Below are 18,049 nucleotides of genomic sequence, written 5' to 3'. Positions count from 1 at the left end.
TTCCCCAATATTATGAATTGTGCTTTTACCTGTCAGGACGGGGGGATCCACCATAGGATGGTGAGTGTGGTGGTGTTTTAGCTTGGACACACAAGCCAGTAGAAGCCAGAAGTGAGCTGACGAAAGTGGGGGAGTGAAACAAAACAAAACCAACAAGTAAGTAAGTAAATACATAAAATATTAAAAGAAAAATCAAGAACACACAAAAAAAAAAAATCACTATAATACTAAAAAATGTGATCACTTATTTTGCAAATTCAATTATAGGGTAACGATGATCCTAATTTAATAAACAATACACAAAATGATAATCCTTTGCCTCTTACCCACTGTTCATTAGACAATCCTGCAGTACTTTACTCTCACATGTCAGTTCCCCTGCTTGAATAAACAGGACAAATTTGCAATAAATTCAACAGCCTCTTCCAAGATAACATTTTGTTAGAAATAAAGATAAAATGCACACAATTTTAATGATGACAAATGACATTCTTTTAACAAGGCCAAATAAAATTGGATGTCCTATAGCTGAAGCAATAACTACCAGTGTGTAATGATTGCATTTGACATTTAAGCGAGACATCATTAAAAAAAAAAGATCTCTTTACTATTGAAGTGAGCAGGCACTATAACAAAGTCATCTGTGTCACAGGAGGAGGAATTTTTGCTGCTGCCGCCTCCACCAGATGAGTCCTTGAGAAGAAAACAAGTTGCCTCCTGGGTAGGGGAGACCAGGGCTTTAGCTCGTGCATGTTGGACCTCGGCAAGAGACTGCTGTAGAGATAGGAAAGCAGAAGTCGCAAATGAGCAAACGCAGGAAAACGCAACACAAAAGGATATACGAGTGTCAAGGGAGGGCCAAATAGCTTTTAGCAGCTCTGACTAGCGGACAAAAAATATTGTGTCTCTATTACACATTACTGGAATGAGAAAGAAGTAGAGCAAGAAAAGCAGAAATGCAAAAAAAAATAAAAATCATTAAAAAAAATATATATAAATAAATAAAAACCAACAAACCGGTGGAGATGCAAGGTGAGACGTAGAAGAGCTGCTGCAAGAGCTGGCTGATGCAGAACTTGGGAAACAGGTCATGGTCACAATAGGTGTTGCTTTAAAAAGAAACATCAAAGGCCCTGTTAAAGATTGTTGTGAGGGTCCAGGAACAGTGAGATATGATGATACATTCACCTTTTACGACCAAAGCGAATCATATTATGGCCTTATTTGTTCTGTTGCAGCAACAATTCAATGAGATCTAGAGTTGTATGCAAACCTGATACATTCATAATAACTCATCAACATTAGTTCTGGACTACACGGCACAATTTTGCAGGTTGTATTAGTCAGATGTGAAACTGTGCACTTGAACCTGCTGAAACAGAATGTGCGCCTTCAATTGATGCACTGTTAACAAAATTGGTTTTTATTTTAAAATGCATTGAACATTCCCACTTACACTTTTTCATTGATGAGCTCGCCTCCAAAAACGGATGACTAAAAAACTCGTCTAAATGACAAAAGAAATGGGATTAGTGATGTGAAGAAAACAACTCTTTTGCATTTAAGATGTACAACATACATATTTGTTTTACTAATGTTTAACATTTTGTTCTATTCAATAAAAAATACATACAACTACTGCAGGAGTCATTGATTTATCTGTTACTTGGCTGTTCAGTGAGGACAATAATCACATGAAGTAGCATCCAATAGATATCAAAGTGATGAGTCAATATTTGCAGGAATATCTCACTTTACAGTGTTTGGTGTTCACTCACCAAAGTCCATGCGGTCCTTATGGTTGCGCTGTAGTAGCCCCAGTAGAAGGTGCCTCAAATGGCTTGATGTCTCTCTTGGGATGCTGCATTGTTGAAATAACACAAAAATAAATGTTTTTGAAGAATTCAAACATTACAAAAGGAAAATGATGCAGAAGCCACTTGCAGAGGGCTTTTATTCTACACATGGTCACTTGGCCATACCTCCCAAATAGTTGTAAATTCAAACATACATGAAATTGCAGTCTACGAAGCAAAAATTAACATTTACAAAAACAGCCATTCATGCAACCAAGTCACTATAACTTCTTACTTGGGACTGAGATTCTTGTTTTTTTCATAGAATAGCCGAAGGTCCTGGGGACTGCTAGCCTAAAGATAGAGAAAGGTCAAACATGCAGCCTGTGTCATGCATTTTTCAAAATACTCTTCGATACTTTTTATCACAAGGGCTTCAGCAGGACAATCAAAGGGTGAACCTAATTAATTCAATTTGGACAGGCATTTAGATCAGCTTATAACATCAATGAAAATATGCAATTCATCATCATTGATCTTGGACTGGTTTATTAACAAAAAAAAAATAGGCTAGCGAAAAAATGTCTCATGTTAGGAGAAGGATGTGATGCTGTCTGATTAATCAAGAAAAAAATAAGTAAATGTTTTATGTTAACACACATAACCGTGTTTACAAGCTAATGACTCATCCATTACTCCATATACTGTTGACATGTAAACACGGTTTTTGAAGTTTTTTTTTTGTTTGTTAGTTTTAATAGCGGCGTGTGCGGCCAGAGGCAAGACTGGGTGAACTAAAACCACATAAAGCTGGGCCACCTTGTGAAATAAAGGCTACAATAACAAAGCTTTGCAAAGCCACTGAGAGGTGAGGTTTGTTTTTTAATCTTTGTCGATTAAGGATGATAAGCTATGCCTTAGCTCTTACTTTAATTTTCTTATATATTATCTTTTCAGAAAGCTTACAATGATACCTAAGTAAAAGTAATGCTTTACTGCATCAGAAACAACTGAAATAATTTTAGTGATAGAAGTACATAAGAAAAAAAGTCAAACTGCTCAATGTGAGTTTCTTGGAACACATCTGCATACCTGAAAAGGAGCCTTTCCAGTCAGACACTGGTACACTATGGTTCCTATACTCCACAAGTCAGCCTTGGCGTCATAGTTTTGTGACATGATTACTTCAGGTGCCTAGTAAGGAGGCAAGATAAGAACACAATCATCTTTTGTCAACACTATCAGGACACAAAGGAATCATTATCCCTGCTAAACTCCATAAGGGATTGTTATGGCCAGACTTCTATGATTAAAACCAATTCAAGCCTTGAAACAAGCAGCATGACCCACAGTGAACCTGAATTTTGAAAGTAATTTACAGTCGCCATCTACTTCATACCTCCTCTGCAATCTTGGTCTGATGGGACTTGCTGTAAAATTGTCATTATAGGATTATATGATTATTAGTGTGCTGGCAAAAAATATTTGGGACTTACTGACAACTTTACTATTCCTGCTTTTTATGATAATGATTTTGGAACCAGCCAATCACAACATGTACAAAACTTGGGGTCTGTCATTACATTGTTTGGTCCTCACTTGTCAAATACGTCCTTTAACAAGCATAGCTGATAATTAATAACTGTACAGTGACTTCTCTGCCATGCAGTAATGAAGAGTGCCACCACTTAGCCAAGAACGCACCTGGAGTGACAACACATTCTCATAGTAATGCCTGCAGTCAATGCTATGATGCAGTGTATGATAGTTGCAACGTAGGAATTGGGTTGTTTCCTTCTCCATAGTAGTGGCTAACATTTTTTAATCTTTTTAATCTTTCACTGGGGAGGCCTCTCACTGCAGGTGATCTCGCCCCATGGGTGTGTGAATTAATGAAGGGAGGCTATTATCGTACTGACTGGCTTTACTTAAGAGCAAATATCAATGCGAGATCCCTAAGTCACTGCTCAAATTGGTGTCTCTTATCACTCTAGAATCCACCGCATTTCCAAATTACTGCACTGAATTTGACTATTTTGATTTGACAGGGGTATCAAGTCCATGTGCTCATGTGGAGTCAAATCCCTGCATTGAGCTTTCTACCCCATCATCAGACGTCTTCTAGTTTCTTTACTTCATGACTTGTCAATTAATGTATAGACAAGATAAAATTGTTCAAAACATAGGATATGCTCTCATCCCTTGTGCTTGCATAAGGTCATATAACTTTGAGCAGCAGACTTGCTGTATAGGCAACAATGTATTGTTTGTAGATTATGGGACATTATCAATAGTGCACCTCAGTGTCCTCAGGTGACTTTTACCACAGCGTTACCTCTTCTGGGATAAAACCATAAGGTTGTAAAACTGGTTACTTTTTTCCCCAAGAGCACAGAAAATCAAAAGTTAAAAATGAAAATAAAGAACGCTGAAATCGGTTAATTCCCGTAAACACATCCATTCAATTTAATACTGAGAAACCTATGCACAAATCTTACCATGTACATAGGAGATCCACAAAGTGTTGCTGCCATCATGTTGTTCTGAAGATATCGTGCAAAGCCAAAGTCCGCTGTAGAAAGGGAAATTACGGGAGGACATTTTTCAGAAAAACTTCGATGAAGGAAGAAAATATATTTGTGTATATTTTGGTGCAAAAAGATTGAAGAGGGGATAAATGAATGCATTAACAAGACTGTAAAAGACCAAAATAGTTATATCTATAAGACCTGACTCTTATGATGAAAACAAAGCTTGCTGAAACATATACTAACACATATACTCCTTCGGTAGGGCACTGTCAGGGCGCATGTGATTATGTAGCAATATTGTGCAGGTGGTTCTGTAATGCTGTGTCATACTGAGTAACCCTAGTTACATCTTAATGTGAGTTTTAAATACCTCTGTTTTTGCATCAGTGAGGACCTCATCTGGTCCCTCGACACCAAACAGACAATTAAGCAAGCTCAATAGCAGCTGTACTTTCTGAGTAAGCTGAGAAGGTTGGCATGTCGCCCAAGACCCTCAGCAACTTCTACACCTGCATTGTTGAGAGCATCTTAGCTGTATGGTACAGCAGCACAACTGCTCTGGACCACAAACGCCTGCAGCGAGTGGTAAAGACTTCAGAGAAGATCACCAGAACCCCTCTGCCTTCTCTGCAGAGCATCTCCCACCAAAGAGTCCACAAGTGCTGCCTCCATCGGCAACGACCACACACACCACCAACAGGGACTGTTCACACTCCTACCCTGCGGCCAGAGGTACAGGAGTGTGAAATGTAGAACACAACTACAGAACTCATTCTACCCAACTGCCATTAGACTCCCAAACAACAGACAGGAGCCAATAACCATTTTCTATCTCAAGACAATTCTGCAGATTAGATCTAGCACAGTTAGTATTACACTAAATTGTTCATGTAACTTAACCATTGATTGAAACTGTCTGCATACAACCTGCAGTTTTTTCCAGTATGGGACTGTGATAGGATGACACCTGTACAACAAATCCACTTGTGAAATTTCATCACTCTTAAATATTCCATTGTCATCTTGCAGCTGTACTATAAGAACATGGAAGAGTTTGGGAGCGACTGCAACTGAGCCACGAAGTGTCAGGCCATGTAGACCTATGGAGCGGGGTCAGGGGATGCTGAGGCGCACAGTGTGAAGAGGTGTTCAACTTTCTGCTGAGTCAATCGCTACAGACCTCCAAACTTCATGTGGCCTTCAGATTAGCCCAAGAACAGTGCGCAGAGAGCTTCCTTGAATGGTTTTCCATGGCCGAGCAGCTGCAACCAAGGGCAATGCAAAGTGTCGGATGCAGTGGTGTAAAGCATGCTGTCACTAGACACTGGCGCGATGAATCGCGTTTCTCCATCTGGCAACCTGATGGATGAGTCTGGGTTTGGCGGTTGCCAGGAGAACGCTACTTGTCTGACTGCATTGTGCCAAGTGTGAAGTTTAGTGGAGGGGGGAATTATGGCGTGGAGTTGTTTTTCAGGAGCTGGGCTTGGCCCCTTAGTTCCAGGAAGGAACTCTGAAAAAGCTTCAGCATACCAAGACATTTTGGACAGTTCCATGTTCCCAACTTTGTAGGAACAGTTTGGAGCTGGCCCCTTCCTTTTCAAACATGACTGTGCACCAGTCCACAAAGTAAGGTCCATAAAGAGATGGATGACAGAGTCTGATGTGGATGAACTTGACTGGCCTGCACAGAGTCCTGATAGAACACATTTGGGAGGAATTAGAGCATACACTGAGAGCCAGGCGTTCTTGGCCAACATCAGTGTGTGACCTCACAAATGTGCTTCTGGAAGAATGGTCAAATATTACCATAAACACACTCCTGAACCTTATGGACAGAAGAGTTGAAGCCGTTTCGGCTGCAAAGGATGGACCGACATCATATTGAATTCTATGGATTAGGAATGGGATGTCACTTAAGTTCATATGCGAGTCAAAGAAGGTAAGCAAATACTTTTGGCCATGCAGTGTACATGTAGTGGTACCTGCAGCTGATTGCAGCAAATGAACAGCCTGGATGTGTGTGGCTATAGCAGTTTTCCCAGTCATGAGGATTACATTCTGTCATGACTGGGACATACAGACGCCTGAGACTTTACTCCCACAGGGCAATCAATTCTCCTCAGAGGAAAAAATAAATAAAAGGTTTGAGGATTAGTGTTTTCTCCAGACTGCTTCAGAATGCAGTCAGTCAAAACACATTACGTTATGCTGATTAGTTATGATACTATCAATACATATAAAACCAGGATGCTGTAATATTTATAGTATAAAGAATTTGACATTTACTGGTATGGCTACATGTCAAATGATATAAAGGTGTAGTCTTAGGTTCTCTCACTCCTTGGCCATCGAGGGTAGTTTTTCTGTAATCAAGAACTGTATCTAACTAAGAAGCAACCACACACAAAAGTGCTGAACATAGTAACTTGTCTGAGATCCCCTAGAAAAGTCGGTCTGGTTTCCCTTCAAACCCAGGAATTTTTGTGCCAAGGGAAAAAATCCTAACTTCTCTATCACATAGTCTTATCCAGGGATGTCAAAGTCAAATACACAGAGGGCCAAATAAACTTGTTTCAAGCCGAGGGCCAGACTAGTTCAGTGTTTGTTAAAACATATTGAACTGACTGAACACAGTCTATTGAACCAAGACATAAATGCATAAATTAAATTGCATGAATTATAAACTGAAAATGTAATATCGTGCTGCTCTATGATCATATCAATTACTGCTTTTAAATAGCAAAATGAGAAAATAAAAATAAATAAATAAAATGAGTTGTATTCTTTCTCATGGCTCCTATCTGCAATTTTCCTTGAGTCCATTAACTCAAAAATAAATATGAATAAAATACAATAAAATAAAAAACAAAAATCTATGGCAAACAGACAAAACAATACTTTCTTTAATGAAAAATTACTGGTCTAGTCTAAACAAATGTAAAAATTTAACTAAATTAAAAACTAAAGATACATTAATGCTCTGTAATTCTCACTTGTCTGAGGCTGAGCCTGATACTTGCGGTTGTCTTAGCTTTTGTACAAGTTCATCAATGTTTGGGGTCAGGCTCTGAGCTGAGGAAATCCTCAGGATTGAGTGAAGGTGTTTATCACTAAGACGGCTCCTGTGTGATGTTTTGTTTAGCTTCATCAAAGAGAACAGTTGTTCACACAGGTATGTGCTGCCAAACAGAGAGCATCTGAGGAGCTTGGATGCGCAGCTGGGGCATTGTGTCGGGGACGAAATGTGCAAACTCAGCAGCACCCACTATTTTTCCTTCAGTGTGTCATTGCACTGGAGCTCAATCAACTCCATTTGTAGGTTTGGTGGTGCGCTTTCCATGTCAACTATAGAAGGATTGGCGAGCAGTGCAAACCTGCGTTTTTTGCCTTCAAAGTCAGCAAATCGGCGTTGGAAGTTGGCGGCGAGTATGTTGAGTTTATCGGCAAAATGTGCACTTGGGAACACAGCGGCAGAGAGCTTCTCTTTCATGGTCTGGCGGCTGGGAAACTGGCTCAAGTTTTCTATCCGCATCTGCAGCCAAACATTCTCCACGTAAAAGACACCCGGGTTCGCCTTTTACCTTCGTGAACATGTACTCTGCCTCCAACCTGCATTGAAACCCCCTGTTCTCAGCGCCCACCTTTTGTTTAGCCATTTTTGGGGAGGAGGTGACATCTGCTCTGACTGCTGATGAAGAATGAAGCCAAAGCCCGCTTGCTGTGCTGCAGTGATTTCGCGGGCTACTGTTGCATTGTGGGGAATGTAGTATTGGTGCATTCAAAACACCAGCGGGCAACTGCAGCCTGAGGGCCAGTTCTAATAATAATCAATTTCATACCAGGGGACAGAGATAATTCGATCTGGCCCGCAGGCCTTGACTTTGACATATGTGGTTTAATCCAACTCTGGCTGTGTTACAATGACACAAAATTGGTTCATTACAGTAAAATGTGAAAATGATACACTCAATCCAAGCAGTGCCATGCTTCAAGAAATGTAGCAATATCTATTACATGGTGTATTTGTCTGTTATTTTGATATGCTCTGCAAGTAATGTATCCACCTGCTGTGATGTCCATAAGGAAACAAATTTTGTATATGCAATGTACTGAAAACATGTAGTTCTGTGTGGTTTCTGTTTTTTGGGCCTACTGCTTTTTCTTCTTTATCATCTGCATATAAATAGCTATTCAAAATTAACATACAGACCAAATTATACAACCTTTAGAAGGCCTTGCAAAGGTGATGATCAAACTGATATTAATGAGCTACAAAAATATGTTCAAGGCATCTTCATTCTAGTAAAACTGGGGTGTGGACAATTTCAAAGTAGGAGTCTTCAATTGTGCCACATCTTTCTTTGACCACAAAGAATTGTCTTATATTTGATCATACATTCTTTTTGGACTTGCACTTCAAAGAAACCACCAATGCTGCTTTTTCATTTTCACAGCATAGTTAAAATTCTGTCTTTTCTTTCCATGGCTGATGCAGCCTTTAGTCCAACAGCATTTTCGCCCCTATGTATATCTGATTTAAAATAATACAGAGCTGCTGGTTTCCATGACCCCTTCTCTCACTATAATCGTCCCCTGGATGACTTGATTTAGGCAATTAACACCCTGCATTAAAATGTTTTCTGGGAGAGAAGCAGCTAATTGCATAATGTTTGATCTGTTACGATCTCATTGACCCAATACTCAGAAGGCTAACGATGCATTGAGACCAGAAAGCCCAGTGAAAATTTGTCAACCCCCATAAAATACCAGTGGAACTCTCTTATTCAGATGTGTTACTAATTGCAAGTGAATGCATTATCTGGACTCCACTTTGAGGGTGCACATATAAGGAGGTGGTGGGACCGGGTGATGCAGGAATTCCCAATATATTTGGTTCAAGCAATGAATTAGTAATCCGGTGAATACTCTGATTTTGTCTCAAGTGAGAAGGAGATTGTTCTAAGTCCCACTCTGACATTTGTATTCATGCATCTCTTGTACCTTATCCTCTTATGTCTGTGAATAATGTGGCTCCCTTTTGACCTAAATTATAATGGAGTTCCTCATTTTTCCCAGGTTACATGGTGTACTTGAAGTTGCCTCGTACCCCGGGATCAAATTTTTACCCAGACCTCTTATTACTGCAAATTTCACAGGTTTCTCTAAATGCTATTTTTGAAGTGTTGAGTGCCATGTACGCTAGAGAAAATTCACTCGTGATATTACGTGAAATAAATATGGATTACATTTGACCACTTACTTTTACTAATACTTAAGAACCAATTCTCATACATGCCAGTTTATAACAAAGACAGCTAGATGCTTAGAAATCCATTACATGATTACACCCAAAATGCTCTAATTAATGAAAGTGCAATTTTTAAGGTCTCTCAAAGAAGGCTCTTGTTGATTTAAGGGGAGCAACAACAACAACAAAAAAAACATCTGTATTGTAAGTCTCAGTCCAATTTGCTATTATATTCTGCATGCTAAGGATCATACGGTTATACCTACCAATTTTGATGCAGGTATTGGTTGAGTGAGACTTGCGTCCAGGTGGATAGGACAGCAGGATATTCTGTGGTTTGAGGTCCCTGTGGATTATTCCTTTAGCCTGTAGGACCCTCATGGCCCCTGCAATCTGCTGCAGGAAGACGCGAATTGTATCCTCACTCAGGGTCCCTTTTGCTGTAGCAACAACAACAACAAAACAAGAACATTAAAACAGGTAATAACTACTGGTCATGGTCATGTAGTGGACCCAAGGTAATTGATTTTTTTGTTGATGATGCTGGCGAATTCTCTCGAACTAAGCTTCCTCTGAAAAACAATGCTAAGCTTAACAGTCTTTCCTATCAACAGGTAGATAAATGTGATATTACCATTAAAAACAAAACAAAACAAAAAAAAAAACTTTTTTCGGTGTGTTTAATTTCTGAGTGACCAAATGTCTTCAGGGAGAAAAACTTAGATCTACAATGACCTGGATGACTGAGAACATAAACATATACATTCCTATTCCTTGATTCTCTCATATCAACCTTTACCACCCTTTTTGCCTCTTCCTTCAAGAAGCATATTTTAGGATTTAGGATTGGTGAAATAGGGTCTTTGAAGACACCGGGTATCATTCTACTGTATTTCACACAGCAGCTGCCCAAATCAAGCATATGTTTCAATGAAAAGGGCTTTTATCAAAATTACTTCACAATTTCACCTTCATTTCAAAATGGTATATTTTGACGCTCCCTTGTCTTGAGTTTCACTTTAGTTAAAGATTTTAACACCACATTTGGGCTAAGTCAAGACAATTACTTTACATGCTACTATTATATATATTTAAAAACGCTACTTCAGTCCTCTGTATGTGTGAAACATATGTCAGAATTGACAATAAAGTTGACTATGACTTGGAATATCAGCACATGGGTAGTATGTCAAGAAATTGTCAAAGTTGCATGTAGTTTTTTTTTATGCTTGTTTTATACACTGGTACCTGGCAGACAAAGTGAGCAGCTACAGTAATACATTTTTGGCTGATGCCTGATTTCCCTGCCGACTCAGCATGAGGGACGAACTCTCAACCAAGACAAATTTAGTGCAGTGGATATGAGGAGGCTTATAATTTATCAGGTATTTCAAACCCAGATAGAGTTGTAGTATTCATTTTAAGGCACTGATTAAATAGCTTCTCAAGTATTGACTCAAAAAAACTAAAGCCACCAAATAGAATTGGAAACATCTTAGTGAGGCATTCAATGACGAGATACATTTAACAGACTGCTCCTTTCATTGTAAATCTAAAACTTTATTGAAGTTATACATTGTCGTTAATTAAAAAAAAAGGACCAATTATTATTTTTAAAGTCATTGTAAACAGTGGAACATTCTGACCTTTAAAAGTCAACGAGTCTCGATATGAAAAACCACCACAATGGAATTACTGTCATACTGAAATGTGAAATAAGGGATTACACTACCGACATTATCCTACATTTCTGTTTTTAACTGTTTCAGCATCTTTTTGATGGTGTGCTGATTTGAGATACCCTGTAGTATTGCTCTGGCAGTTCACAGATCAAGACTTAACTTACAGTGTAAATAGTCAGCAAGATCTCCACCATTGCAGTACTGTAATAAAAAGGGATAGGGGAGAAAAAGAGGCAACACGGATAACATGGAGATGAATTGTGTCTGTAATCATCAGGTTATTGAAACAATGAGAAAGCAAGAGGCATTCAAGTACTGATTTGCTGGTCAATTTCAACAGCCATTATTACAGGTTTTGTTCAGAATTGATAGAATGGTATAATTTCACATGCATAAGATTTGCCATTGATAAATTCTACAACGTATAACATTTGTGTTATGTGTGGGAATGACACTGACTTGATAAGTGGAACACAGGACAGTTTAATAATACAAAAGCAGTCTATAGACAGGTCAAATTTGCTCCCGGGGGGGGAAAAAATCATAATTGGAGGGTAATCAACATGAAATTTGGAAGTGAACACATTGTCAGTTGTGGCTAGTGAAAGGCTGGCATCCAAATAAGACATTAGAATAACAGTTGTTACACTAATGATTATATGGGCCTAATGGTGAGAAATATTTATTCTCCCCTTCAAGTTTATTTATTTCTGAATTTATGAAGATGCATTTTTTCAATGAGCAGTGACTAACTAGATGACCAAAATGAGGGAGGAAAAAAAAGTCCATTCATTGACAAAAAAAAACAACTAAATAAATAAATACAAATCAGAGTTTCCTGGAACATTAAAAGATATAAAATTTGATTTTTAAAGTAGAGGGAGACTCAAACAGTATTTGTACTCTGACTTCTTTTTGAAGTCAGATGCTGACCAGTGGTCATTCACCCTTGACGCCTGAGGACAATGATAATCTAAGCATAGGTCGGGTCAGGACTGCCTGCAAATTCTGGGACAATACAGCAGTGAGAATGAGAAAAAACAAAAACACGCACATCCATTGCCCAGTTAGGGAGGGGTGCTGGATAAAAAGTATTGACTAAACAAAGCTTTGAAAGCACGATGTTTCGAGGCGGATATTTGCTCGAAATGTCATGCTATAATAAATTTTCTTTCATGTATGTAAAATAAACTGTCTTTAATTTTGGAGCACACAGTGTATGGATTTTTTTTTCAAACCTTTGTTTAAAAAATACAGCAGTGAGCAAAACCATTGCAGCAAGCTTACCTCCATTACCAGGTACACCGAGCTGGCAGTTTCCTAAAGAATTGATAGAGTAGTGGGAATAGAAGAAAAAAAACAAAACATGTCAGTGACAGACAAGACAACAGGTGGCACCGTATTGTTTTGCACTGTAAGGCGCACTTAAAATCCTTAAATGTTCTCAAAAATTGGCTGTGCGCCCTATGTGTGCCTTATGTATGAATTATTGTGCTTACTGACCTCGAACCAATTATATGTGGTACACTGCGCTCAAAAATCTGTCAAAACGTTTTAATGCGACTTTGGTGAGCGACACAGCTGCCCCGCTTGATTGATTGATTGTCAGACCATTCCCACCTGACACAGGGAAGTCGGTCTTCGGTTGAATATGAGTTTGAACGTCAGACAATGTTAGATAACTAATTATGTAGTGCTGAATTACAATGTTGTTTCAACCTCAAACTGACTTCAGGTGTCAGCTATTGCTGGCATCGGTAAACCAATCAGAGAACAAGTACGTAATACGCTTACCTCTGCCACTTTTTGTAACACCGGCTCTTATTGTGTTTCAACATAATATTACTGTACATTTGTGTATATGAGGACCCCCAAAAATGGCACCTGTTAAAAGATATGCTTACGAATCCGAATTCAAACTCAAACCTATCAATCACGCAATCATGGGAATAGAGCAGCTGCAAAAGAATTCAACATTAATGAATCAACAGCACGGAAGTGGAGGAAGCAGGCAGACAAAATGCGCCAAGTAAAGAAGACCAAACAGTTTCCATGAAAACAAAGCAAAATGGCCACAGTTAGAGGACAATACTGAATAGTGAGCTGAATAACTAAACGTCTTTGTTTTCCTTTATATACAGTTTGTTTATTATGCACCTTATAACGCGGTGCGCCTTATGTATGAAAACAGACTGGTTTATTGATATTGCCCCTTACAATGCCGTGCACCTTATGGTCTGCAAAATACGGTAGATTAAATTGGTGACTTGAACTGGAGAAGACGTGGAAGAAAAAAAAGCCAAATTACAAAGGGCATTCTTTGTGGAACAATCTCTACATATCCAGGTTATCTATAATTGAGCTGACTTAAAAATAAATCAGACTATCAATCTTGGGAGAGTCCAAGTTTTCCCTCATCTAGTTCAAGGCGGGCTCACTTAAAAGTTTTGTGTTGGCCCTGTTTGACCAAGTGGGAACTTTAGCAAGGTCTGTGATACTGGGGGGAAATATACATATGCTCATGACACAGACTAAAAAGAACAACTATGAAAAGTGCCAGTTGCATGCCTAAGACAAGAGTCAATGTAACTCTAATAACAATTCTGTTATATCAGGGGCCACTACATGGACTGCATGGATCAGTCTCTAGGTGGTATTTATAAATACTCTGATCTACTTTCCAGTCCTAAAGCTTTTCAGAGGCCAGGTAGGCCTCCAGTATAAATAATCCTGTAGATATGGGTAGCTGAAAAGTGACCCACCTTTGAGAACCATGAAAACTACAATAAAGCTTGGCTTAAACTCGGAAGAACAGCAGATAATAACCAACGTGAGAATATACATAATTCTTTTTTATGAGACATGAAAAGGTTAAGTAGGCAATTTTTGTTTTGCTTTATTTTAACTATATACCAATAGCAGTTTTAGAACCAAATTTACTACTGTGGTGTAAAGTCTTTGAGACACAGAAACTCTCAGATTGAGCCTGAATACATGTTGATAGAAAAAACATGTAACATAAAACATTAAAAAAATGCAGTTTGCCTGATTGGAATAAATACACAATTTTCTTAAAAAAACATATATAAAGCTTTTTCATTTTTGTAAACTTATAAGTGAAAAATCACAAATGTGTGGTATTGGTGAGAATGATGTAAGCAATAAAAAAATGTATTAGAACTGACTAAAAACTTGAATCAGTGTAATATCACATTTTTGAAGAGTCAAAACTACTAAAAATCTCCTGATTTGTGTAATTTGCTTTATCCTCTCTTAGACATCCTGTATTTGATGAACACACAGTGTCTGCCTGTTTGTTAAAAGGCCTCTTATCACATGGGAGCAGATGACTGTGGTCTTTAGCTGTGACCTCACACTGACATGTTCTTGGATCAGAAGGCCACATCCTGGGCCATTTTAAATGTCTGAACCGGAGTTTCTGGGATGAGCATTTTAGGCTTTATTGAACACTGGAACATGGTGGCCAGTGGTGTTAAAAGTGTGTAAAGAAAAGAACCAGCCTTAGTTCTGTGGGCTTGTATTCATGAAACACAGACCAACAGTCCTGTAACAAGCAACTCGAAATTGTTTACCTTGATTGCTTCTCTGCATACTTCAATCACACTTTCTTAAAAGTGATGACAATGGTCATTCAAATCCCATCAAACCTGACCCAATCAGGTCAGCTATTGGACGTGGGAATTACAGTTGAAACATTTTCTGTTGAACACATACATCTGTTGCTTTACTAAATTACAATAGTAGTAGTAGTGGAAAAACACTGAAAAACTTGAAAAAAAAAGACTCAAACTAAAGTAAATTTACAGTACTAAAAAAAGGTTCAACACAACTAGGTACAAGTGTAAAAGACAAGGTAGGGAACTGAATAACTAAGTAGCTATGGATGTCTAGTATCTTCTTAGGGTTCCACACCTTAGGTTGTTGCTAAATAGCAAGCAAGTGAGACCTTGCAAGGGGTAACAACAAGAAACCACAAATCTTAAGGAGTTCAGCTCAGGCGGGAATCTGTCTCTATGCAGAGAGGACCGTGACTGTGCATAAAGGTAAACAGTATTCTTAAGTTTTGAATGTGTTTTTTTTTTTTTTTTGTTTTGTTTTTTTTCAAAATACTAGTAAGAGGGTTTCCAGCAAATAAACAGATCTTGTTTTACTGCTGATGTAGTAATGTAGACACTGTGATGCTTTAGCAATGCAAAGTAGAAGTAAAGTACCACTTATCCTACACACAGGGTTGCAGTGGTGTTTATCTTAGCGTCAGGGCTGGAGCCTATTCAAGCTGTCATGAGCCCTGGATCACAGGGCCACACCTGGGCAATTTAGCGTCTTCAGTTATCCTATTGCATGTTGTCTGATTGTGGGAGGAAACTGAATAAAACCCATGCAGAAAAGACAACATGCAAAGAAAGGCCCTCGTCAGAATCTTACCAGGTACCTATATCTCACTTGTTTAGAAACCAGTGTTAGCTACTGAAGATAAAACCTGCCAGTGCCCTTTTTTGGATGAACTTTCAAATGAGTCAATCTACAAACCAGCTTTAGACTAAGACATGTATGATCATAGTTGATAAAATTCAAACGATTAAGTCACTCAGCACCATTTAAAATGTAATATTTACATAATAATTTACTGTAATATTTACATTGTTAGATATTTTCAACACTGTGTGTCTTCACAGTGGACCGTCTTCAAAATACACATTCAGAGCTGCACCTTGGGTGGCTTTGTTCCTCCCTGATGGCAAGGATTTTAACCAGAAAAGAGACAACACACAAAAGCTAGACATGAGTGCAGGTTTGTGAGAGCAGACTGGAGACTAAACTTTTGACTGCTTCAGGTTCCAAGCTGAACATGAGCACAAACTTCTTTGTGATGAAACACTTGGAAGCACGAGTATAGATGCCACTATATGATTAAAATACATTCATGGGTCATGTGGAGGGAGGGCATCTCCTCTGCATCCTCACCACAAATGTGTTAGCAAAAGGAGAACTACTCATGACAAGCACTCCCCACAAGTCAAACCAGTGACAGAGGCAACAAAGGCACTAAATGCTCACTGAAACATTTCAAGCTTTCATTTAACACAGAAATTATGATTCATGAAAAAGAAATAAGGTAAAATGTGTTTTACTAACTGTTGGTAGTAGAATTGCACTTAGAATATAGGCAAAGCTCGGTCTGATTATTTCCATTATTTTCAGCTACCACACATAAAGCCAATCTGTTCCTCTTGTGACTTGCAAAGGAAACCATGCTCACCTGGAAGTCCAATAATGCAACAATATTTTCATGCTTCAGTTCCTGTAAAAACAAGAAATATTTGTCATTTATTTGCATCCTTTTTTACAAGCTTTACGATCTATCTGGACAAGATCTTTGCAAATGGAGGAGAAGGAAAAGAATCATCATGGGGCATCTCAATATTTGGAAAAGAAGATGATTTGGGTGTCTGACAGGCCAAAAAATGAATTTAAACCCCTTGAAACCAAACACATCAAATGTACCTCATGGAACGGTAAATAAAGCAGGATTACACATACTTCATTACTGGGCTTTCAGAGTATGTGCGTTTGATTGATCATTAACTGATAACTGATCATTCAGTTATTGATATTGCTGGCAGTTACTTTAACAGTTGATTTGCAATCAGCAAATTGATGAAGCAGTTGTTTTATTTTTGCATTGTGTTTGTTTCATCCCACGATGTAAACAAAAGAGGCTGATGTGTTTACACATTGCAGCTCTATTGTGGAAGACTAGAATAGTGTTGATTCGCATGATGGAGAAGGAATTTTCTTGGCTTTTGGATAGTCTTTGTAATGAAATCCCAACAACTGTTGCGTTTTTACAACACTGCTGCAGGATCTGTGTGAAAAAAAATTATATTCCAAAGAAAACAAGTTCGGACTTACCTTTAGGATTTTGATCTCCTTCCCCAACAGCGTCTGAGATTTTGCCAGGTTCTTCTTATTGATGCATTTTACTGCCACCTCCCAATCACGTTTCTAAAAATACAAACACACAGAATTGAAAAACTACTGTCTATATTTCAGATTGTTTCTGGGAACTCATTCAATAATTCCACCACATTTAGTGACTATATAAGGTTGGCATACTTGCAACACTTTGTTTCGAGAAAAAAAAAAAAAAAAAAGAAAGAAACTTGATGTTCAAGTACTCATTACCATATAGGTTACCAGATAGAACTTTCCATTTACCATGATCTACAGTTGATTTTACAATGGGTGGGGGTTAAAACCTTAAAAACATTCCACGATAGATTGAAAAACATTATTTCAAGCCACATTGCAGCTTTGAATGTGCTAAATTGCAATTTGACAGGGTATGTGATTGAATACGGATGAGGTACTTGAGCTAGTCCACATCCAGTTAAATAAAACTGGTTGCCCAATTCTCTGACAAGTTTGCCAAAAAGTATGGGAACCCCTAATGTCATCTCCATCGATTCACTGTGGCATAGAAGCAGGTAAGACACATTCGTCAGCTGTTCAGGAAATATTAACTTTGTAGTCAAATGAAAGAAATCTGTACACAATTTGGACTCGGAAGATTGATGTTAGGGGGTTTCTAGTGAAATTACAGGGGAGTGATTTTTTTGGAGTATTGCAGTCTAACCAAAGTGCATGTTCTAACATGTTTGACTAATGGCCTCAGCAGTGGCGAGGCGTGCAAACAATACATGCTTGGGATTCACACGATCGATTGTCGATCCGCTTAATGGGTTATCCATACCTGCTTTGGAGTGATGA

At 38.4% G+C, this 18,049-nt stretch overlaps 1 protein-coding gene across 2 annotated transcripts in view; it reads right to left on the bottom strand.

The window, feature by feature from the left end:
- ulk1b (unc-51 like autophagy activating kinase 1) overlaps positions 1–18,049 on the bottom strand; it is a 29,498-nt gene that overhangs the window by 10,521 nt on the left and 928 nt on the right. For both annotated transcript variants that reach the window (XM_086152507.1, XM_086152508.1), the window contains exons 2-15: positions 17,192–17,284; positions 16,539–16,580; positions 12,545–12,577; positions 11,422–11,458; positions 9,842–10,015; positions 4,295–4,368; positions 2,889–2,990; positions 2,092–2,150; positions 1,779–1,861; positions 1,457–1,507; positions 1,018–1,109; positions 609–774; positions 327–381; positions 30–116 (exon numbers count right to left, since the gene is read on the bottom strand). In XM_086152507.1, the coding sequence (XP_086008633.1) occupies positions 30–116; positions 327–381; positions 609–774; positions 1,018–1,109; positions 1,457–1,507; positions 1,779–1,861; positions 2,092–2,150; positions 2,889–2,990; positions 4,295–4,368; positions 9,842–10,015; positions 11,422–11,458; positions 12,545–12,577; positions 16,539–16,580; positions 17,192–17,284 (1,148 nt within the window). The remainder of the gene's footprint in view (positions 1–29; positions 117–326; positions 382–608; positions 775–1,017; positions 1,110–1,456; positions 1,508–1,778; positions 1,862–2,091; positions 2,151–2,888; positions 2,991–4,294; positions 4,369–9,841; positions 10,016–11,421; positions 11,459–12,544; positions 12,578–16,538; positions 16,581–17,191; positions 17,285–18,049) is intronic.

The sequence above is a fragment of the Fistularia commersonii genome, chromosome 9, assembly GCF_037954325.1.
Source record: "Fistularia commersonii isolate RoL2024-O1a breed Wild chromosome 9, RoL_Fcom_v1.0, whole genome shotgun sequence".
In the NCBI taxonomy this organism is placed as follows: Eukaryota; Metazoa; Chordata; class Actinopteri; order Syngnathiformes; family Fistulariidae; genus Fistularia; species Fistularia commersonii.
This window is presented reverse-complemented; position numbering and strand designations above follow the sequence as displayed.